This window comes from Pteropus alecto, unplaced genomic scaffold, assembly GCF_000325575.1.
Source record: "Pteropus alecto unplaced genomic scaffold, ASM32557v1 scaffold21, whole genome shotgun sequence".
Taxonomy (NCBI): domain Eukaryota; kingdom Metazoa; phylum Chordata; class Mammalia; order Chiroptera; family Pteropodidae; genus Pteropus; species Pteropus alecto.
The window spans coordinates 24,896,655-24,920,785 of record NW_006436282.1 but is presented as its reverse complement, the minus strand read 5'-3'; the positions used below and the strand labels follow the sequence as shown (position 1 = coordinate 24,920,785).

At 36.9% G+C, this 24,131-nt stretch overlaps 1 protein-coding gene across 1 annotated transcript in view; it reads left to right on the top strand.

Moving 5' to 3' along the window:
- Positions 1-24,131, top strand: part of TBX20 (T-box 20) — a 43,387-nt gene that overhangs the window by 8,446 nt on the left and 10,810 nt on the right. Inside the window, exons 4-6 of the mRNA XM_006912058.1 lie at positions 148-256; positions 4,129-4,287; positions 10,935-11,011. Of these exons, the coding sequence (XP_006912120.1) occupies positions 148-256; positions 4,129-4,287; positions 10,935-11,011 (345 nt within the window). The remainder of the gene's footprint in view (positions 1-147; positions 257-4,128; positions 4,288-10,934; positions 11,012-24,131) is intronic.

Genomic DNA, 24,131 nt, shown 5'->3' with positions numbered 1-24,131 from the left:
ATTATTAAATTTGAGATTATATGGGGTATATAAAATTCACTATTTATATGAGTTTCTTATGTTCCTTTAGAATTAGAGTATTTTATAGCCCACAGAGAACAGATTTTTAAAAAAATGTAACGATAAAATCTCTCGTAATTTTCCTAGGCTGTATGTACATCCAGACTCTCCTTTTACTGGCGAGCAGCTACTCAAACAGATGGTATCTTTTGAAAAGGTGAAACTCACTAACAACGAGCTGGATCAACATGGCCACGTGAGTACAGTACCTTGGACTATGGATTCCCTGGGATGAAATTGAGAAGTCACACAAAACTTCCTCTAAGTCTCTTCCTCCTCTTGCTCTGCCCCTCCCACCTCTGTACCTGAATCATTCTACAAGAATATTTATGTGTTCTTTGGGGAATCTCGACCGCTATTGTCTAGAGGCCATTTACAGGGATGCTGTGTGCCATTTCCGTGCAAGAGGGCTGGGAGTAGTCATCACCATGGATTTCCTAAGACTTCAGCAACTGCTTTTCTACCTGCACCAACTAAACCAAGGGAACGTGCACTTCGGAGGCTACTACCGTCCATTTTGGGGTTAAACATCTAAATTCTGTCATTGGTATACCAGATGACAGAACATAAGGCACTAGGGCAGAGACCTCCTATGCGTGATTTTCCTAAGTGTCTTCTATAGGAAACATTCATGGGAGATGCAATAACACACAGGGGTTTTATGTCCAGATAAATTTGAGACAGTGCTGTTTACTCATTATATATCCCCTTTGTAGAGAGTCTTAGGAATATTAAAGTACAGAGAAGTCTTGCATTTAAAACAAAATAGTTTGATTTTGAGTCCATAAGGAGTTCATCCAAATGCGGAAAAAAGAGAAACTGAAATTCTGAGCTCTTCTCAATAGTTAATAGAACAAACAGCCACTGACACAGGCTTTTGCATATACGATAAAACTGCTTTTTTAGGAACTATTTGTGATGTTATTTTATGCTCTTAAGATTTACAGAAACATTCCATTTTAGATTTTATACTAAGAACACTTCAGGCAGACTTGCATACTTCTTTTCGATGTGGAGAATACTGTTTTTCATTAGTATTTTCATAGTGGCTTTCCTTAGCTTAGATATTCTAATATAATTATTCTCTCACTTATACTCCTTTTAAAAGCTGTCCTTACTTAAGATTTTAGTTTTTGTGGGATCTATGCACTTTAGAAGAAGAGTTTCAAAACTTTTTTCAAAAAAGATGATTATAAGTAGATAATAAATTAGAGAGTTCTAGACATCGTTTCAAATGGATGGATTGAAACTGAAAACAAATAAATCACTTCAGGCTCCTGTTTGAAGCTCTCATTTGTTGCTGCCATCCATTTGCCCACAGGAGACCTTGTTTATCATGACCAAGTCAAAGTCACCGGGTTAACTCACGACTCTACTGGTGGCACTGTCAAGATGTTGGAAGTAGATTAACCGGTTTCTGTTATTTTGTGTGTTGGAAAAGATAATTGACCTTTATCTTTAAGGATGTTGGCATAATTGCTCTTTTTTTTTCTAAAGATGTTTCTATTGACAACATTGTTTTTTAGGTTAAAATCTATGAAGTATCCGAGAGACATTTTCTGTAGGCCGATGATCATTCTTAATATCATTCATATTGAAATTCCTTGGACTCTAATCACTGTGCTGTACAACCGAAACTAATATATTATTGTGTGCCGTCTATAATTGAAAAAAACTCATTGAATTGTACAATGTAAAATGAGCAACTAATTGTCTATTATGCTTCAGGAAAGCTGGGGAAAATAATCAAAAAAAAGGAAGAGACAGATCTTGGGTAGACAAAGAACAATGTCTGCTACAATACATATTAAAGTCTCTATTATCTAGAAAGAAAAATTTCTTGGGCTCCACTGAAACCTTTGCAGGGAGAAATAAAATTTTTTAATGGTTCTGGAATTTTCCATTTGTGAAGCTTTTAGAAGAACTGGGTCTTTCCAGGAAGACTTGAGAGTTCATGCTGAGATCAGCTGCCTAGAATTTGATATGTTTTTTTTTTAGCACCGGCTTCATGGGTGGGAATCGCACCGAGCTGTATGTCAGGAGCTCAGGGTTCTAGTCTGATTTTGCCAAGATGAGATTTTGATAAATTGTTTAGTTTTAAATGGTTATTAATATCCATTTTAGCTTTAAATTTTTATTTATTATTTATTTATTTAGTTATTTTTTTTTTTACCCCCGGTCTTCCTAGGTGGTCTCTCATCCAAGTACTAACCAGGCCTGACCCTGTGTAGCTTCCAAGATCAGACGGGATCGGGCGTGTTCAGGGTGGCATGACCATAGACTTACATTTTTATTATTTAATATGACCCTTTGTCACCAGAAATAGTGTGTTCTGAAAATTACAAGGAAAGATTTTTAGATCCTATGTTGTTTGGCCAAATCCTTTAAATTAGTCTCGAGGAAGCTTGTCTCACTGATGCATTTTTAGTTTTAAAATGCGAAAAATGCTTACTTCCAGGAATTAATTTTGAAGTAAAATGAAGCAGAGTCCACATTTCCGTTGGTGTCCCTGGGGCTGCCAGAGGGCTTCAGCAAAGAGTCAGGGAGCCCTGGGCTCTGAGACTGGTCTGGGCTCTGAGTCTGTCTGGCACCCTTTCCCAAAGGAAATTGACCTTGGGGTGGGGAGAGGAGACCTTATTTCTCTCTTCTTAGTAAAACGTACAGTGAATGCTCAAGTTTATATATATGTATATCAGTATTAGGAGGCAAATGTTTGCTTTTGTCTTTTGAGTTTATTCCAGCTTTATGACTAAGCATAGATATCCTGAACTTATACTCACTATACAAAGAGATGACTTTTTAAAGTTTATTTCAGTTCATTGAAAGCTCTTATTTGTTTCGGTTATCCCTATTCGGGTTTGGGATCATAAAAAGAATGGCATGTACAAAATTCAATACCAGTTAATGCCCTGTATTTTCAAGATGGCTTACCTCTCAGCACAGAGAGATCGATTCTATATTGATTATCCCACAGTGACTAGTATTTGACTCTGCAAAAGTCAATCAACTGTCAGGAACACTCCTCCACCGCACCCATGTTAGTCAAGAAAACAAGGAAGCCGTTAGTTGCGATAACACCGTTTGCAACTGAACCTGGTCCCGCCACAGTATTTATAACACATCTCCCCCAGGAGCCAAGCTCTCTGCCAGGCCCTTGGGATAAATGCCATATGACAGATTTAGGTAGCTGTCTGGATGGGAGGTGTGGGGAGGATATGGAAAACATTTTATATCTGAAAGTCAATTTGTTGCTCAGATTTCATAATGGCAAATTATTACATTTTATTTAAAATATACATGAAGAATACTGCCTTGTTAACTGGGGTTTGTTTGTCGTTATTAGCTATGGAATAGAAGATGGCCATCACTTTCATTCATGTTTAGTTTATAATTGGAAGTGAAGAATCCATGAAGCTGTCAGAAAAAATAAAATAAAAATAATAATTTTATGTTTACTGAGCATGTCCTATTTACTACGTGATTGACAAAGGTTACATCATCTAATCCTCACCAAAACCCTAGGAGTTTAATATTCTTTTTGCATTTGAGAGAATGCCATTGGGGAGGTGAGATCACGTGCCCCAAGACTGACGAGCTTGACAGTACCAGATTCAGTATTCCGACCAAGGTCTGATGCCACACTGCCTCTCTAAACTGTTTTATTTTCCCTTCCATACATAAAAATCTATCCTCCTAGCAAATATAATTTCTTACATTAGAAAATTTAGACATACATCCTTTGGTTTAACCAAACTAACAAACAAAAAGTAATTCAAAGACTTGATTTAAAAATAAACGTATTCTCCAGATGACTTTCCCCTCATCATTTTAGAAAGGATACTTGAAACAGCCAGTGTTATTTGCAGTTGTGGTAAAGCGTGATTCATGAGGATGACTCTGCAGTATCTTGTGAAAGTGATTTGCTTTGAGAATGGGCAGGGTAGGTCCTGATCTTGAAACTCGATTTGAAACTGTAGATTTTATGGTTCTCTCTTTGCTTCATTGTAATTTGGCCTGTTTAGTCATACAAATACTTAAAACTCAGTACTCCCCGTCTCCTCGTTGTAGATAATTTTGAACTCAATGCATAAGTACCAGCCACGGGTACACATCATTAAGAAGAAAGACCACACGGCCTCTTTGCTTAATCTGAAGTCTGAAGAATTCAGAACGTTCATCTTCCCAGAGACAGTTTTTACGGCTGTCACTGCCTATCAGAATCAACTGGTAAGTGCACCGCTCACAATGTATTTCTTAAATAAGATAAAGATTTAGGAGGTTCTTTCATTTTCTTGGCGAGAAGGGCTACCCCAGTACTTAAAATAGAAGTTTCCTTTGGCGACAGCAATCGAATATCAGCCCGGGACCTCTGCGTGCTGAGTTAGGAAGGTTGTGAGGGTCTGTATTACATCGTCTTTTCTAGAATCTGTTCTCTGGTCAGGTTGTTCACTGCCCTCTCTCCCACCCAAACCTGCCCCTCTCTGGCTTCTCAAATTTTCTTCTCGAGAAAATTACCCATTTCCTTTCCTCCTCCTGTTAGAGCCTGACAATGTGCATAGCCATACTCTTCGCTGCTCCATAAAATTTAGAAGTTCGGTTTTTCTGCTAAATTAGCACACATATTCTAGCCAACTTCCCCGATGACTGATACTGTAGATAGTTTGTGAAGTGTATTCAGGTGTAATTTAGGGTCTGATAATTATAGTAGAATTATTTTTAACGTCTAGTATGTAAGCAGTGTGTATTTAATTAAATCAAGGCATTTAATTTATGACACTGAGTTATTCATTTCTACTCCACATCACGTTTTTGATTTATGCATTTCTTCATAAGATTTAGTCCAATTCGACAAACATCTGTCGAAGTCTTACTAAGGACTAGGTGCTGTTAGGTCCTTCCCCCCGCCCTCCCCCCTTTTTTTTTCATGGCCAGCACAACCTTGAACCCTGGGGATGACAGTAGGGTTCCACAGTGAGGACGCTGAAGCTGCGAGGGGATACGTCACTCTTCCACCGTCAGGAAAGACCAGAAGTAGAATTCCTTCTGCTTCAGTAAAAGGAACGCACATGGTCGTTTCCTTGACGGATTCAGTTGTTTGCACCCTCCCTGGGTCTTTGCCTCTTGCTTTTATTTGATCAGTTATGGGCACCCAGGAGCACTGCTCTCCTCTTGTGTTGCTGTCGTATTTTGGGATCTGAGCGAATAATTGTTAGGAGCTGCCCATCGCAGGGTGGCATGGTCAACCTGAGCAGAGAAGGTGTTGAGTCTCTCAGGAAAAGCCAGAAGATGAAGCTGAAAGCCCAAGTAGCCCCACACTAATAAGGAAATGGGAGCCCAGAGAAGGGATGAGGGCGAGTGGCCGGAGTGGCTGTGTGTCTGCAAGGTGTCAGCACCTGTAATTTCTGTGCGACTTGAGTAGATTTCACTCCACCACTGGGGCTGCCATTTTCCTTACCCGTAAATGGGGCTAAGGATTGCCTAGGCCGTGTCAGAGAATTTCTGGGCGGATCAAATGAGATGCTGTGAGTAAACTGACTTTAGAAAACTATCCAAACGCTATCAAAACGGCATGTGGTTATGACTGGACAGTGTCTCGATTGTCCAGAGAGGATCTGTCGCCATTTGGATTGTAAAATGTTAGTGAGATATTTTTAATGAGATAAATAAATGCAAAAATGCTATTATAATTATCATCTGAAAGTAGAAAAGCAAAGTATCATACATTTTGAATTATCTTAAGATTAACACTAGAGGGGAAACGTCCAGAGAATGCCCAAGCTGAAAATTTGGGTACAGATTGAAGCCCACAAAGGCGTAAAACACTAATGCTATTTCTCCGAGTATCTGGAACACTGACAAAAACTATCCCATTTTTAATTTATTTGAAGACACATGCAATTCAGATATCATGGATTCAGGAAAGATTTTCGAAACATTCATTTTACATGAAATGAATTTGTAACATTTACATTATAAAACATTAAATTTATACTATAATTACTATATTTTTTATAATACATAAATACATAGTATCTCTTTATACTATAATATACTAATATAAGAAACCCTGTTGATGTTTGAGAATGAAATAAAAACTTGTCACGTGGGGAAACTTCATTGCTTTTATCAGAATCCTCTGTAAAGAGATCCGAAGCAAGAATAGGTAAATTGGATTATTATTATTTTTTTTTTGGTGAAAATTACAAACAACAAAATTAAAGGAAATTTCTAAGTATGACACCTTCGATTTGGTTTAATAGGTGAAGGAGCAATCCTGAAAAAATGGGGGTGGGACCTCTCAAATCATGGTACCTTGGAATAGGAGGTGATTATCTACATAATTATAATAACAGTTAATATTTGGGTACTTATGATATGCAAGGCACCATTTAAAGTGCATTGTCTTATTTAATCTTCACCATGATATGGGATAGGAACAACAGTATTTCTATGTCACATTTTACAGCTGGGAAAATTGAGGCACAGAGTTAAATAGCTCATCCAAGATGACTTTGCCTCTCCCATCACAGATTTGAATCCAGGTGGTTAGGTTCAAAAGTCAGTGTCCTTAACTCCTAAGCTTTAGGTACCTGGTGTCCTCTCAGCTTGTGACCCCGATGGACTCTGAGGCATCCTTTTTAGAGAGTTTCAACTCTTCCTGTTCGTCTTTTTTTCTTTTCAACAAGTGCTCGCCGCTTACCTGCTGCGTGCACAACAGCCAGTGTAACGAGATAGCAATCGTCCTAAACCGAAGGTCGAAATGTCTGCTAGCAACAGCTGCATTTATAGGAGCCATCTGTTTTAAAGGCATTATCTCATTTAATTCTTCTTTTTTCTCGATTTTTTATTTAGAAAGAAGTCTAGATATCTAAAAGTTAAACAAATGGTAAAATGAACCCATACTCTCTACCCAGATTCAAAAATTAATATTTTGACATATTTGTACCTTCCCCACCCTATTTCTCTATCTCTCTATGTATCCATACTTTCCCCCTTCCTGTAATCATCTGAAACTAAGTTGCATGCCTGTAAATACGTCTACAAATATATACTGACAATAAGAACATTATTTTTGTAACTATAATATCTTTATCGAAGCTAAGAAAATTAATAAAAATTATTCCTTAATATCACCTAACATTCAGTTCATATTAAAAATGTCAAGATAGACCAACAAATGTCTTTTACAACCATTTTTTCTCCTCTGAACTAGGATCCAGCTGAAGTTCATGGTTTGGATTTATGACTTTTAATTTGGAAAAATCTCTCTATATTTTTTCTCAATGTCTCCCTTAATTCCGATGCTAACACCTTTCAGAAGGCTCCATGAGCCCTATTTCATAGATGAAGAAACTGAGGTTCAGAGTAGTTCATATACTTGCCTTAAAACACAAATCTGCTAAGTGACAGAACCATCTCCTGGGTCTTAATTCCTCCTTTCTGGTGGCATCATGCTAGATTTCAGTGTCAAGTTTTGGAAACTGAATTTAAAAATGTTGCCCAACTAAAATAATTTATTTCTATAGAGCCATCCTTAACACCAGATTCCCTAGCACAATGCCATATGTATTTTAAATTCAAGTAATAGTCAAATATTTGATTTGTTATATTAATACGCCATGTTTGACATGGTTTATAAACCTTAGATGACTAATCAAAATTCATGTTCAGTAACATATATGGGGTGAATAAGTCAATTTGAGAGTTAGTATTATCATTAGTCTTTACACAAGTTTTGAAAGTTATCTTTGATTCTTTCTAGGTCTCCCCACAACCCGCTTTTTCATTATTATATCATCTTTGTGCACTGACTTTCCTATAGCAAACATGTAATAAAATATTTAGGAAATAAGTATGTACCAAGTATAATATAATATTAGAATTTTTCTATGTATAGAGAAGAGAGGAAAAAAATTACAAGTTCACATTTGGGATCACCGTCACATCTCTTAAACTTTAGATAGGACTGTTATTTTTATATCTAGTAAAAGTCAAATCAAAGTTTCCAATAGAATTTGTGAAAAAGCTTCTCATTAATTGTGGCTGGTAGTTTAATTTATAAGTAATGGAAATGGGGCCTTTTTACTGTTTTTTTCTCCGGTTTTGGCGAGGAAATGATTGCATTTGTCTACATTATTAGATAAAAGCTAAATACATTACACTTTCAACAAACTGTTTTATAATTTAAGATTTAAAGGTCATACGTTGTTTTTGAGCAGGCAGACCACTGCTGTAGAGTTGAAGTGTAGGTCAGGTTTCATTTTTAAATGCCTTTGGACAGATCTTTTCCTGATAATTGGAGAAATGGTCTCTGAGGGCCAATTTCACCTTGTGGCTGGGAACTCCCAGCTATATTCAGAGTCTCGTGATGTTGCATGGAATGATAACCACTGGAAAGGTCTCCTTCTCTTTGTTGTGACTGGCAGTGTTAGGACATGCATTCTGTTCTACATTATTAAGATAACACATGAAAAAATGAGTATATCTAGACCTGAATTAGTCTGTAGTTTACATATACGTAGATACATACTAAAGGATTTCTTAAGCCCATACTGCTATCCTTACTTAATGCTTTTTCCTCGCAAAATGAAAAATGTTGCTGCTTTTAAAATTTGTTTTTGAACTATGAGCCATACCTGTGGTTTGGCTTGTACAACATTCTCTATCTATTATGTTTGGTGATTAGCCATTTTTGGATTCTTCTTTTAGTATTACCTTTGACACTGTCCAACAGTGTTACGAGCTGCAGGAATTTTGTATGCGGGAACAGATGAAATGATGTCCAGCTGAAATCACTGTCTGGAACTCAGGTCCCTTCTCTCATCAGCTCCCAAATGCGTACCTCTTCAGCTGTCCCAAAGTTCAAAAAGAAATGTAAAACTCCATCGGCAGAGATGAATGTCTTTCTTTATAACTACTGGTTTTTGTTTAAATATCCATGGAATAAAATCTATGCCTACTCTTGAAAATGCGTGATTACCAAGAATGTTAAAATGTTTCTATTTAAAAATTATTTTATCTTAAGATAGAAAACAAAATAAAATGCTTTTAATGTATACTCAAGAAGAGGTTCACCTCGTCTGTAACTGGTAAGAAGGTGAAACTATACAAGTGACTGTTTGCTCTCGAAACCAAGCTCAGCCAACGTTTCTGGGTGCTAATTGTTGACATTCCAGTGGACTCAGAGTCTGGTAGGATCACAGAGAGCACAGGAGGTTCATTGGGACGTTTGAACTTAGGTCCTTAGGCTGTTACTCAGCACTCCATTGAACTGACTCAGATTGTGGTGTTAATCCAGGGCCTCCACACGATTTTAGTAATTGGAGAGGCAGTTGGCTTTTCCCCTCTAACTTCCAAAAGCAGTTATTTTCCATGGAATTAGATAAAACGATCCAGAGAAAGTAAATACCTAATTATTGTCTTGAGCGCCTTTCTAATTGGTGTCTAGGTCTATGAAAACACCTTGTCCTAGTCTCTAAACTTTCCTGTAGTTTGAAATTATGTATCAAAAATGTAAAGAAAAGAAAGTTACCATCGACAGCCCTGGGGCTTATGAAAGAGGGACTTAAAAGATATTGGAAGCGGAAAATTCTTATAATGAAAGAAATTCCAAAGAAATCTGAAAGGTGTCTCTGGTTCTCTTTCAGATACTACTAATCATGTCTTTGTCTCCCTAGGTACTTTTCAGCTCTAACACTCAGAAATTTTACAAGTCGAGTATCTTTTAATCAGCGTTTTCTTTCTTTTCTTTCTTTCTTTCTTTCTTTCTTTCTTTCTTTCTTTCTTTCTTTCTTTCTTTCTTTCTTTCTTTCTTTCTTTCTTTCTTTCTCTCTTTCTCTCTCTCTCTCTCTCTCTCTCTCTCTCTCTCTGTCTCTCTCTCTCTTTCTTTCTTTCCTTATTTTTGTTTCGTAACCTAATGCATTTTTCTTTGAGGTGCAGTGCATATGAATTAATGACTCTTTCTACATTAATAGTAATACTGTGGGATTATGACTAGCACAGCATAGACTCTTAATACTTCAGACCACGATTCTTATTAGGAAAAATTTTTTCCCATATACGTCTATAAATAACATTGTATGAGAGGATAGTAAAAGACTAACTAATTTGATTCTATGTAGATGGAAGATGGAACAGATGGAAGGGGGAACATGACACAAACACATGTGTCTCAATTTAATGTCGAACATGAAGCTATTATTAGCCATTCTCTCTCTCTCTCTCTCTCTCTCTCTCTCTCTCTCTCTCTCTCTCTATATATTTCAACATATGAATAGGGATACATAATTTAGTTCATAATAGCTTGTTTCCACATTATATATTATGTGCACACACATACACACACACATACACAGACACACATACACACACACACATATATATATGTGTATATGTATATGTATATGTATATGTATATGAATATATACACATGCCCATGGTATTAACAAATGATGTTGCCGAGTCAGCATCAGGCAGCGTTCTTGTTTGTATTCCCCGTTACCCACCAATGCTGGCCTTCTCGACACCCCTCAACTCCCCAGCAGAGCCCTAGCCTTTCGCTACTCTCTTGAATACTTCACACTGCAGCCCCACTGCTCAGGAAAGGCCCCCAGCACTAATTGCGTCTGCTCATTGACCCCCGGCCTGTTCTCTAGGTCCTCAAACACCTCCTCTCTGAGGCCTTTCCTGACCATCCCACCAAATCCATCCCTTCTGTAGACTTCTCTAGCAATTTCAGCCTTTCTTGTGATACTAGGAGACAAGATATTCTCAGGTGATGCTCTAAGGGGAAAATGAACAAACTCTCTCTTTCTGATTTTATTTCTTTGACCTCAGAAATAATATTGTTTCTTCACCCATTTTTCCCTTTCCAGATAACCAAGCTGAAAATAGATAGCAACCCTTTTGCCAAAGGATTTCGGGATTCCTCCAGGCTCACTGACATTGAGAGGTAATGAGAATTTTTTGTTTACTTTTTTGTTCAGATAAGATAAAGAGAAGAGCGAGTTTGTAAGAACACACTCCTTTCAACACCAGAGAACCATAACTTTGCTGTCCATAGTCTCCAATTCTCTCGACTCCCCTTCCCTTCCAGTTATAAACCCTGTAGATATGTAAGTGCTTAAGTTTTGGCAGCTGCTGCAGCTGGATCTAGTCTATGCTCAGTTTCTGAGTGAAGTGATTTCTTTGGTCAGGACACCTATTCAACTGGAAAAAATAGGTTTTCTTTGTTATCAAAGACTCAGTCCTCTTGGTGATGTTAAGCTCCAGATCTCGAGTGGCCATCTGCTGAGAAGTGGAATCTGGATGGCCTTTCCTTACGAAGTGGACACATTTGCTAATGCAAGGAATGGAATGGTAGCTGAGAATGTTGAAACAAGGAGATGTAATTTAATTCAAGGTACATATTTTACTTACCGTTTGGACTGCTTGTATTTAATAGGAGAGGTATCAGATCTCAGGACCTTTAGGAAGACAAATGACAATTATGTGCCTACAACTTACCCCACTTTTAACTTAAAATGGTTCACACAGTGTGAGACTGCACGTGTGATGAGTAATGACCATATTGAGATTCACAGTTTACCCGGTAGGAAAGTAAAGAAAAAAAAATGCGTTTTCAAAGAGAAGACTTTTCAACCTGATCATTTGTGTCTCTTACACATACTACGTAACTTTCTGTACTTATTCTTTTTTCGAGTAAGAACATTTAAGTTGTACCTCTTAGCAAATTTCCATTACACGATTCAGTGTTATCATTTTATTAGACGTTAGATGCTCAGACTCTTTTCATCTCTTGCGCTTACTCGTTTATGCGGCCTGAAGTCTTTATGACAGGTGGGTACCCTAGCATCAGCCCTCCGGCTTATCTCCAGATCTCCGTGTGATGTCCCCGCCAACTGCTACAGTGTGCCACACTCTTTGTTACTTACCACGTGGGTCACATTTTCTGAACAAGGCGCTTCTCCCCAACCTGCCCTGGCAACTCAAATTAAGGGACAAATTACATGTGTTATCGACATCCGTCTGATCCTTTCCTAAGGCAGAGCATATAAGGTGGTTTTAGTTTTGGGGAGCAGATATGGAGGCTTGGTGGGGAGACCGACAAGCCAGCAGGAGAGGCTGAAAGTTGGGCAGAAACTGTGGGACTTGAGTAGAAAAGAAAGATTAATTAGTTGGAGAGCTTGACAAGTATTGAGATCAAGGGAAGAAGCTTGAGCTTATGGTTGAAGATGCATTGTAAAAACAGAAAAGGTGAAGAAATGGGCAAATGGGTCATAGCAGGCCTTGAGACCCGAGTCAGTGAGAACGTGGTATCAGCAGTGTGGGTAACAAATGAGTCCATTTACAAAGGCTACTTTTATTTAGACATGACCCTTTTCATCTATTCTAGAGAGCCAGAGGCACTGATTCAGCCTGGGTTGATGGAGGTGGGATTATAATCAGTGAACTTTTTCAGTTTTAGTCAGGTGTCATTTTTTTTGAGACAGTGGCTCAGAGTGGCAGCAGTGATGTGCTTTTATAGTGTACCTCATACCTTCTGTCTCAGATAGGAGGTGAACATGTTTAATTCAGAGACAAAGACATGGGTTAGAGTCCCAGCTCTGCCTTTCACTGGCCGAGTGATCCTGGAGAAGTCACCTAACCTCTGAATCTGTTTCCTCATCTAGAAAATGAAGAAAATAACCTTACTCACTTTAAAGGCTTGTTATGAGAACCGAGGAAGATGACATTTATGAAAGTGGTTTATTAATCTAAAATAATTGTAAGTTCCTCATCTTATTGGATGAGCATCTTTTTTGCCTTCTCCTAACAGTCTTAATAAACTACTCTTAAAGTAAAAATAGCCCTTTAGTTACACATGTGCTCATGAGACACGAGTGCCCAGACCAACTGCCCTTTAGAACGACAGATTTGATAATGCATGCAGCACATTTTCCACTTATCGAATAAGCATCCTGATGCGGGGAGGGCACTCACATGTACACAGAGCTAAGTAGCTTTCAATGGTCTGAGGGCCAAGAGAGCATCTTATGCGACTAGCTGAAAGTTTGCAAGATGACCTAAGTAGTGTGAAATTGGCCAAGGTTTTGGATTTCATTTCCAGGTATTTAAGTCTGAATTTTTCCTAAACAGCCTTTGGGGATGGGACAAATCAGATCAATTGATCTTTAGAGACCTAAAGAAATTAAATTAGTCTGGAGTCAGTTACTGCACTAAACCATCTAGTAATTGAATTGCTCCTTGTAACTGATTGAAAACAGCCCTATCTGTAATAATATAGGGGACTTTTCTTTATAAGGGATCTGAGAGAAAAACACATCTTTTTATGACATGATGACAGAAATTGTACTTTTCTAACCTAATTGAATTTGATGTTATAAATATGTGACCTCAATGATTTCAAGTTTCCTGTTCCAGATTTACAACTACTCTGTGGGACACCCAAACAAAAATGCCTTCAGGATTGGGGTCTGTTTGCCTTAAACCTCCAAACTCATAGTATTAACCCAGTAGAAGTACACTTGCACAAGCTTTTGGGATACTCCAAGGGGCTTTGTTGTTTTCTCGCTCTGGTTTTACTAGGCTCTGTTAGCATATTTGAATTTCTCGCATACTTCGTGGGTAGCCTCGGACAGCATCTCCCTTGTTTGTAAAAGGAAATCCATCTCATTAGCCAAAATAGGAAGCATTTGCGTTAGACGCTTTGCACATATACCTACAATGGATAGCTAAGCAGCAAACCAAAACCCAAAGGGATTTCTTAATATAATCTAATTTATAGTTCTTTAGTTCAGGGAAAGAATTATCTGCTGGTCCCATATGATAAATAACCTACAGTCTTGTCAGTTGGCCTTTTCTGTTTTTTTTTGGAGGGAGAAGGGAGGGGCACTTTGTATAGCAAGGGAAGGCACTGTGTTACTCATGAGAAAGGAAACACAACAAGGAGGGTTTTTAATGTTATTTTCAAAATTAAGTTTCCTTTGGCAGTTTTTTTTTTTAAACAAATAGAGTTTCACGCTCATTGCAGAAAAATACTGACAAATAATAAAAAGAGTATAAAAAAAGTAACAAAGTCTCATTCACTCAGAGATAACCACTGGCAAGAACTTACATATTCTCCTAGGTTCTTTTTGTGCATGTACAAACATTTACTTCCTTTAAAGTTGATCACACATACTATTTTAAATCATCGGTATAGACGTGTCACTGTGTATTTTTATAAGTGACCCCAATATCGTGTATTTATTAACATATTCCTTTTCTACATATTTATAATTCCCCATTATCACATGCTAAATTATTGCCTATAGTAATTTTTTCAGTTTCTTTATTGATCTGCCAGTATGGTACTATTGTACTTTTTGTAAATGGATAAAACATATAAATATTTGATGATACTTAAAGATCTGATATACCAAACTCCAAACCTTTTTACTTGTCATTTTCAAAATCTTTTGACATTTACACTTCTAGTCTTTGAAATCATTTTGTCAAGTCTTTCCAAAAAAAAGTCATTAGAATTTTGATTGGTCTTGTATTGAATTAATAAAATAATTTGGGGTAGAAAATTGGTATCTTTACAGTAGTGAGACTTCCTTCTAGATATATGCCATATATTTGTCCTTTTACTGAAATCTCTTCCTATGTTCTCTAGAAGTTTTGGTACTTTTAAGTTTGTAAGTTCTGTACATATTTTCTTAGGCACGTAGCATGAGCTATGGAGTCACTTATAAAAATATACTGTGACATGTCTATACTAGAGCTACACTGTCCAAATTAATAACCACTGGCCATAAATGGCTAGTGAGGACTTGAAATATGGCTATTCCATATTGAGATGTACACACACGCACACACATACACACACACACACACAAACACATTGATTTTGAAGACTAGTACAAAAAGGAATGAAAATAAATAAAAATATATCAATAATAGTTTAAAAATATTGATTAGATGTTGAAATAATATTTTGGACATATACTAGGTTAAATAAAATATGTTAAAATTAATTTCACCTTTTTCAAAAAATGTGGCAACTGGACTATTTAAAATTATACATGGCTCACACGATCCTTTCTGTTGGATAGCACTGGGGGGTGAGGTTTGTTGGGGAGAGAGGACCTGCTTTTGAAAATAGAATTTCAAATTAGAACTCCACCTAGTTTAGTCTGTAAAAAGCTATTGATTCCTATATGTCTGGCATCCTGCTGTTTTACTGAACTTAAAACATTACTTTTAATAATTTTTCCTCTTAGTCTCTTGAATTTTCCAGTTATACAGCTATATCATTTGCAAAAATGATAATTTTATCTTTTTCTTTCTGATAGTTATGCTTTTAAAAATGTCTTTTTCTTGTTTTATTTTACTGACTAAAATTTCCAGGACACTATTGAAAAGTAATGATGATAGCATTTTCTTTTGTTCTTGACTTAGTCATGCCTCTATATTTTATCATAATATTTGGTTTTCATTGGCTGTTGGTTTCAGATGGATATTCTTTATAATTTGAGGTAATACCCTTCTATGCCTAAACTAATAATTTTTTGTTACCCTGAATGCTACTTGAGTTCATATTAAGTGCTCTTTTAATATCTAATGAGACAATTTTAATTACTTTTCTACTTTTAAATAACAATATGATTAGTTAGTCATATTGTCTATGTTGAACCATCCTTGTATTCCTGGAATAAATCCTGTCCAGATTGTATCTATTTTTCTTGTAATATATTGCTAGATTTAATTTACTCATTTTACTTAAGACTTATTGTATCAATCTTCGTAATAAAGATTTGATATTGTTTCTTTTTTCCTTCTCTGTCAGTTTTTGGCATCAGGTTTCTGTTAGTTTGTTCAGATGAAATGAAACATTTTCCTCGTTTTTATTGTCAGGGTCAGTTTAAATAGTAAAGAAGTCATTCTTTACCTGAAGATTTTACAGTCTTGCCCATAAATTCATTTGGGTGCTGTATTCTTTTGGGGAATACTTCTTTAATTACTTTTTAAAGTTTGTTCCAGAGTTCATCAAATATATATTAACTTCTATGCCACTTAATGCTCTTCATCTTAATTCTAATTTGTCTAATTTTATATTGCTACACTTTTTAATTTTTTGCTTTCTTTTATTTGTCTTTTAATTTTTTAAAATTTTTGTCATTATAGCAATATACATCCTTCTCTCTTGCATCATCAAATATCCTGATATTTCTTTCATTAAGGAAAAAAAAAACAATCTTCCCTTGATCTCATTTGTCTGTCGAGTTACCATCTCTCCCAGCTTTTGCTCCTTTTTATAGTAAAACTCATTAAAAAGTGTGCATGTTCTCTTTGTTTCTTCAACTGTGCCTTTTAAACTTTCACCCTGGCTACTCCACGAGTCCGCCCTTGTCCAGATCACCAGTGGTCATCCATTGCTAAATCCAGTGGTCAGTTTTTAGTCTTCATTTTACTTGACTTATCCACTGAGTTCGACATGGTTTTTCATTTCCTCCCTTTTCGTCTTGGCTTCCAAGACCCCTCACTGTTCCGGTTTTCATTCTATTTCATTGGCCATTCTTTCTCCATCCCCCTTGTTAGTTCTTCCTCTTGTCCTCCATCTATAAACAGTGACGTGTTCCAGGCCTTGGTCTTTAGACTCCTTCTCAGTCTGCCCCTCCTCCCTGGGTGATCTGATACCCAGTTTCATGCCTTTAAATACCCTTATATCCTGACTGCTATCACGTTTGCATCTCTGGTTCTGGCCCCTTTAGAGTCAAAGTTCTGACTGGCTATTTCTTTTACTTTTTCCCTAAGGGCGGTCCACATTTTACACGTCTAAAACCCAATCACATTCTTCCACACCTCTTCCCTGAATGTTCCCATCTCAGCTGCTGACCATGGCATCCTTCCCATTGCTTTGACCAAAAGACTGGAGGCAGCCTTGGCCCCTCTTTTTCTCTTGCTGCCCACATCCAAACAGTCAGCTAATCTTTCAAACTATATCCAGAGGAGTCTTACCATCGTCTTACCATCTCCACTGCTACCCCCCGATCTAGGATACTATCGTCTCTTTCCTAGATTATGACATTAATTTTCTAATTGGTCCTTCTACCTCCACTCTTGCTGTTCTTAAGTCCATTTTCAGTACACTAATCAGAATGATCTTGCTAAAGAAAGGAAGTTGGACAACATCAGTTTTGCTCAGAACTCTCCACTGAGTCACCTTCTTATTTACAATAAAATCCAAAGTCCAGACAAGGCCTGCAAGGTCCTACAGAATCTGACCCCAACCCCCTTTACCTTTCTGAACTCATTTACCTTTCTCTTGCTCACTTTCCTTTGAACATGCCCAGGCCTATCTAGGCCTTAGGGCCTTTATACGTACTTACCCTCTGCCTGGAATGTGCTGCCCCCAATATCGGAATGGTCTAAGGTTTTGTCTTGTTTCCTACTATATGCCCAGAACCTAAACTAGTGCCTGGTACATAGGAAGCACTCAAATATTTATAGAGTGGATAATGATGTGTCTTTTAAAAAGTATCCATATTTTTTAAAAAAGTTGTCTTTGTGTTTTAATAGAAAAATTTTATCGATTTCCAAGTGTTGTGATAACTGATATGTTTGGTATTGTTTCTTTTTAACTGTTTCTGTTTTCTGTTTAATTCAGCTATTGGTTTTACCTTTTATTTTTTCTTCCTGTATTTTGTTATATTTATCAAAATGTTCCCCTTCTTTTATTATGGCTAACATTCCACAGTTACCATGTGTCATGCAGTGTGTTATATACTTTACATACTTTATTTCAGTTACTCTTCAAAATAGTCCTATAATAAAGAAACATTATCAACCCTATTTTGTAGATGACATAGCTGAAGCTTAGAGAAATCAATATTTTATTCAAATTGACATGATTGTAACAGCTGAACCTCTCACCAAAGTCCTTTCGGTAATGTTCATTGTATTTCTTTTTAATAATTATGTCTTTAACTTCTTTTAAAAGACATAATTATAAAACTGATATTTCTGTTACTGTCAGGAATAAAACTATACATTTCCTTTTGTAAAATAGGAGATATTTAGTTTGTTCCTTGTACTAATTCTCCTCCAACGCATAGTTTTGGTTTAAATAATTTGGGAGTTTAAATCCAGATTTTTATTAATGTATCTTTATCTTTTTCTTAATGTTAACATAAGGATCACACTACATCGAGCACAATAATTATTTAAATTTAATTCTGGTGAGACTCATTTTATTGTTTACCACTAATTTCTTCTATATACTCCCCAACTTTTGGAATTGTATTCTGGAAATTATATGATTCCCAGTTGTTGATCAATGTCGAGTAATTGGTTGAGGAAGGTAAGCGGGTCATCTTTATGAGTTCTCGCATATTTGGGAGAATCTGTTGCCGTTATGTATGAACCCGACTAGGTCACAATCTTTTTCCTTAGACTCTTTCAACCTTTCTTTGTCATCTAGCTTTTAAATATCGTGGAATGAAAGCTGATATCTTTCCTTTGTTGGAAACTTACTTTGTTTTCTCTCTCTCTGCGACTGGATAAAATGCTTTCAGAAAGTGTTTTTTGGAATTCAGAAGTTATACCTGTATTTATTTAGTTGTAGATTCTTTTCATTAGTATTTACAATATAATCAAACCCTTCGAATTGAAAAGTCCTTATTGGCTCAGGAAGTGTTCTTGTTCTTATTCTCCTCCTCCTCCTTCATTTTGCTTCTAAGTGGTCCATTCTATTCAGACCTTCTAAAACTCCTGTTGTGCATATATTATATCTCCTAAATCTATTCCCTAGTTCTCTCACTTATTGTTTAATAATTTTCATCTCTTTAACTTTTTACTGATATGGGGAGAATTTCTAATATGTCTTCTAATTTTTTATTTTGCTTTCTGAAGCATTTGGTATTCTGTTTAATGCCTTTACTGAGTTCTTTCAAAATGTGGTCATTATTATTTTGTCATTTCCGACTACACATTTGCATTTCCAGGTCATTTCCATTTCATGCTTCCTAGTGCCTGTGTCGACAACACAGGGTCTTCTTAAGTCTCACTGAAAAATTGAAAATGTAAATTAGAGACTTAAAATATTTCTTTCTGTTTCAAAAGAGACCATTTGTTCAGCTTTTTAAAATTTGTTTTCTTCTTGTGAATTGCTGAATTCTTATTTACAATAAAATCCAAAGTCCAGACAAGGCCTGCAAGTTTTATAATGTCCCGTTATTTTTTTCTAGCTCGTCTATGGAATGGGATGTCTGTTTATATAATGTTAGGAGCTGAGGTCAATTGTTAGTAAAAGTGTGTGGATTTGTGTTAAATCTCTCAGGTGCAGACCAAAGAAGGGGTAATCGTTTAAATTCATTGTGATTTTGCCAATGCGGAAGGATCATTATTCTGTTTGGGTTAGGGAATTGTCACATGTGGATGGAGATGGCCTGGAGAAGGGAGTTTTTCACTTTGCACTAAGCTACCTTCTCTGACTGCTCAGCAGCTGGAAATTAGTTGCTTCTTCCCCACACCCAGCAAAGCAGCTTCACAGCCTTCCCCCAGAGCCAGTCAGGGTCATGGCCTCATACCCTCCAGTGTACCAGAAATGCCATGTGCTAGTGGAGGGCGCTGCTGTGGGCTTCTTTCCTCCTAGTCTCTAGCAGCGTATGCATCTGCTGCCTGTCAGCTGCTCCAAGATCTCCCTTTGTCATTGACCTCTGTGGCTTCTAGGTGGGTTTAAGTGAAGCTCTGACAGAGGCCTTTTCATCTGTTCCCTCCCTAGGTAGCTTTTTTTTTTTTTTTTTTGTATGCCTGCAGCACCCAGCCTTCCTAGGTGGTCTCCCATCCAAGTTCTAATCAAGCTCGACCCTGCTTAGCTTCCGAGATCAGACAGGATCCGGCTCGTTCAGGGTGGCACGGCCGTAGCCCCAGTAGCTTTCCTCTTGGTACACTGATGAGTGGCATGCTGGCTGATGCTTCCATCACTCCTTTCCTATTTGAGGCTAAAATCTCCCAAGAAGTAGTTAGCAGACTCTGTAATTTCTTGAGTTCTTGTTTTCTCAGTCGTATCAGTGAGGCGGAGAATTAAATACACAGGCTTATCTCATCTTATTGGTTCAGGATTCATACCGAGTCTCTATAAAATATGTTTAAAATGCCTGGCATTGAATAAAACTTTCAAACAAATGAAATTTGGATACACGCCCAGGGTGAATCAAGCCTATTTTGCTCAGAGCTCAAAAATACTCTATTAGTTTACATGAGGAAGGAAACTTTAAGAAAGAAAGGTGCAAATCTAACATTCTGGGAATTTATAGAAGTTTTATTTATATCAAGCCACAGAGCAGCAAGTGTTTTGGCAGATTTTCTAAAGAGGTTCACAATTTATGGATAATTTCTAGGTCTTTTGTAATGATTATATTGCTAAGAAAAAAGTAGTGTTTGATTCTGACACAGCTCTAAGCTGGCTTGTCAAGTTTCTGAGGCAGTAAGGTTTTAGGAGCAGTGTGGGGTCAGGGCAGCCCATCTCTAAGCAGGTAAATGGCTTAGATTAGGGGTTGGCAAATTACTATCTGCCACCTGTTCGATACAGCCCACAAGCTAAGCATGTCTTTACATTTTTAAAGGGTTAAAAATTTATAAAAATATTTTATGGCATGCAAAAATATGAAATTAAATTTTATTGTCTACAAATAAAGTTTTATTAGAGCACAGTCATGTTTTTCGATTTACATATCATAAGTGGCCTTCATGTTACAATGACAGAGCTGAGTATATCTGACAGAGACCATAAGGCCTGCAAAGCTTAAAACATTTACTAGCTGGTTTTTACAGAAAAACTTTGCTGATCCCTGGCTTAGGGCTTTAAGGGGCTGTGGAAATGCTGGCAGCAAGGAAAAGTACCCAGAAATTTTACCTCCTTAGGATGATTTTTCCTGTTTCTGGGTTAAGATGAAGAAACTCAAAGTTGCATTTTGAGGCCCACATGGTGATGCTAGTTGGAAAAGCTGGTGAGAACTGATCTCTGCCAATACCTATCCTTCCTGTCTTTACAGTGGTAGTTGAGACATGCTCGTAGGGTCATTTTAACACCGGTAGTTCCAGCCAGGAGACAGGTGACAGAGTAGGACGACAAAAGTAACAACTTGGAGATGCATAACTTGTTAAAGATCCCCTTCAGATTTTAATTATCTGTGTTATTTTTGTCCATCTCTAATCTCATGCCTCAACTATTATGAATAATTGAAAAATAGGTTAATTTTTTTTTCTTTCAGAGTACTAAACTTGTAAGACCTTTAGGGAGCAGTATAAAAGGCATTTGAGGAAGACTCCTAAAACAGCGTCCAGTTTATTGCTAAGGAATTAGAAAATACTTTTTCCAATATTTCCCAGATTTGCGTTTTAAAATGGCAAATAACATATGAAATGTGTAAGAAGTGATTACTCAAATTTTAAGTAAAGTGTGAGCCTCAACCTCCCAGAATTCCCCTCTCTAGTGACGGTCACCGCTCTGTTTGAAGAGTGTGTGCACACACACAGTGCACTTCAAGATTAAATCCAACAAGATTCCATACTATTACTTTCCATTTAAATCAAGGATGATAAGATTTTTACTTAACTCGTTTGACCTTAAACCTGTATCTGTGTCCTCTCATGCTGAGAGTCTGATTCTCAATAACACTTGAAATGACAGAATATTCCATCATTATTCATTTGCCATATCTCACAGTATAGAGATGCATAGAATAATCTCAGAATATGCTTACCAAAAAACCTCCAAAAATGTGGCAACTAAAAATAGTTTGAAATCTTTTTGTGGTTCTCCTTGTCTTTGATGTGGCTTCTACTAGACACTCTACAAGAATATTTTAGTTTTTTTTCCCCCTTATTTTACTGCTAGAGTGTTTTAAAGTCACTTGGAATCATTCTTCTGTGTACTTATGAACTAACCCAGTGATACACACTTAGGTTCATTTGTTTCATTGTATTTTCTATATTCTGGAATTTCAAAATAATACAAATTTCTTATATGATTATTTAATAAATGATTTATTTGGTTTTAAGACAAACCTACAGAACATGGCTTTATCAAAGATTCTATCCCTATGCCCCACACCGTAATTCTTCCCTCTTCTATAGATAACTATTTAAAAAAAGTATTGTTTATTATTCCATTGGGTTTTCTAATAGAAGAAGATACATGTTATATATTCTTCTTTGCCATTTTCTTAGGTAAATTTTAACATACTCTACACACGGTTCACCTTTTATTCACATAACAATATACATTAATATTATACATATGTGCTATGTGAGTATATAATACATATATAAATATGTTTGGGTTCAGTTGTGTCATAGTATTTTGTTGTATTTTCATAGATATACTATCTGGTTTATTTTATTAGCAACCTTTTTTTTTTGGCTACTATTTGGTAAGCTAGCAAGGTTCTTACTCTTGTCGAAATGTTTACCTTTACCCTAATACCTTCTAAAAACGCCTATTCCCCCCCTTTCTGATTTTCTGTAGGTCCCCCACTATGAGCAATATTGAAATTAACGAGGGACTTCTTTTTCCTTCCCCTCCTTTCCCTCTTGTTCAGCATCTGACTTGAAGTCATTTCCCTTTAATCCCATTTAATAAGTATAATCAACAACCTTGTTTTACTCACCATCTTCTCTCTCCCTCCTACCCTAATTTTTCAGACTTGTACTTCATCTACCTCGTCGGAGTATATAATCATTCCATACTCTATTCTTTCTTAGAACCATGGTTTAGTCGTAGTTCTACAAGTAAAATACATATTTAATGCCTACTAACATTGTCTTATATGAATGTCTCTTTTGGGTGTCTGAAGCTCATTCCCTACTAGATTCCTCAAGAAAGCCTTGTGGGACCAATGTTCCTTGTATTTTGCATGAACATGACAATTTTTTTTGTGGCCTTTATTTGCAAAAGTCAGTTTGACTTGGTATACAGTTCTTGCCTCATATTTTCTTTCCTGCCATATTTTAACTATATTGTTATTTCATTGTCTTCTGGAATAAAGTATGGCTGTCAAACTCTGATGACAATTAATATTCCTTCTCATGTAAGTGACTTAGTCTTTTTCCTGGAAGGACCAAAAGATTTCCTTCTATTTCTTTTGTTCTTATTGGCCCTGATCAAAGGGTAGAGGAGGAACCCCAGTTCTCAGAGGATGTTTATCTGGACTTGTTGCTTCCCTGTTTCTTTCACTCACAGATAATGTAAGAGGCAGAAAGGAGGTGGCATCAGTTCTCTGAAACATTATTCGTCTGCTCCTCTTCTCCCACATGCTTCTTTTTAATGAGCAGTACAATCCACTTGGTACAACCCACGTGGTACAATTCAAGATTTCCCCTACAGTAAATTCTAGTTAGCTTCCCAATGGAATCATTTTTAAGCTGTGAAAAGCTCTGCTGGCAACTTTAGAGTCAGAGAGGAGGGAATTCATGGGTGAAACGAAATGAGGATTATGTGGATTTCCCTTCTCCATCGTGGGTCCCATCCAGACAGCTGGCACTTGCACCGTTTCGTGGACTCAGCAGGAGAGCAGAACAGATGTCACACTCAGTACTCTCTCCAGATGTCCTATAGGAGAAGCATTTCTTTAAAAATCCTCCTCTACCTCTGAATTTTGGACATGTTAGTCACTTTTCTTTTCCATAACGTTTGTTCCAGAATGAGATTTTCTGCACTTTTGTGTACTTAGTTCATCTCTTCTCTGTGTCCTCACCTTCCTCACTTAGGATCCTACTGGCATCGGGCTACGTTCTTCTAAGCATTCTGGCTAGCTTTGGGGGTGGCGGGGCATCATAGAAACTGACGTTCAAGGCTCCAGAAGAAGTCATGTTGGTTGAGAACCGATTAGTTCAGCCTAAGAGTAGTTGCCCAACTACTAGTAATTAGCCAACAACATAAGTTCTTATATCATTCTTATCTTCCATCTTTAGGAGAAAACTGGCATAATAGATTTAGGCAAAGGAGAGAAACATATATATAAACGGGTTGGGGAAATTGTATTGGCTGAGAAAATAGATGAAACTTTAGCCTAGTAAACAGT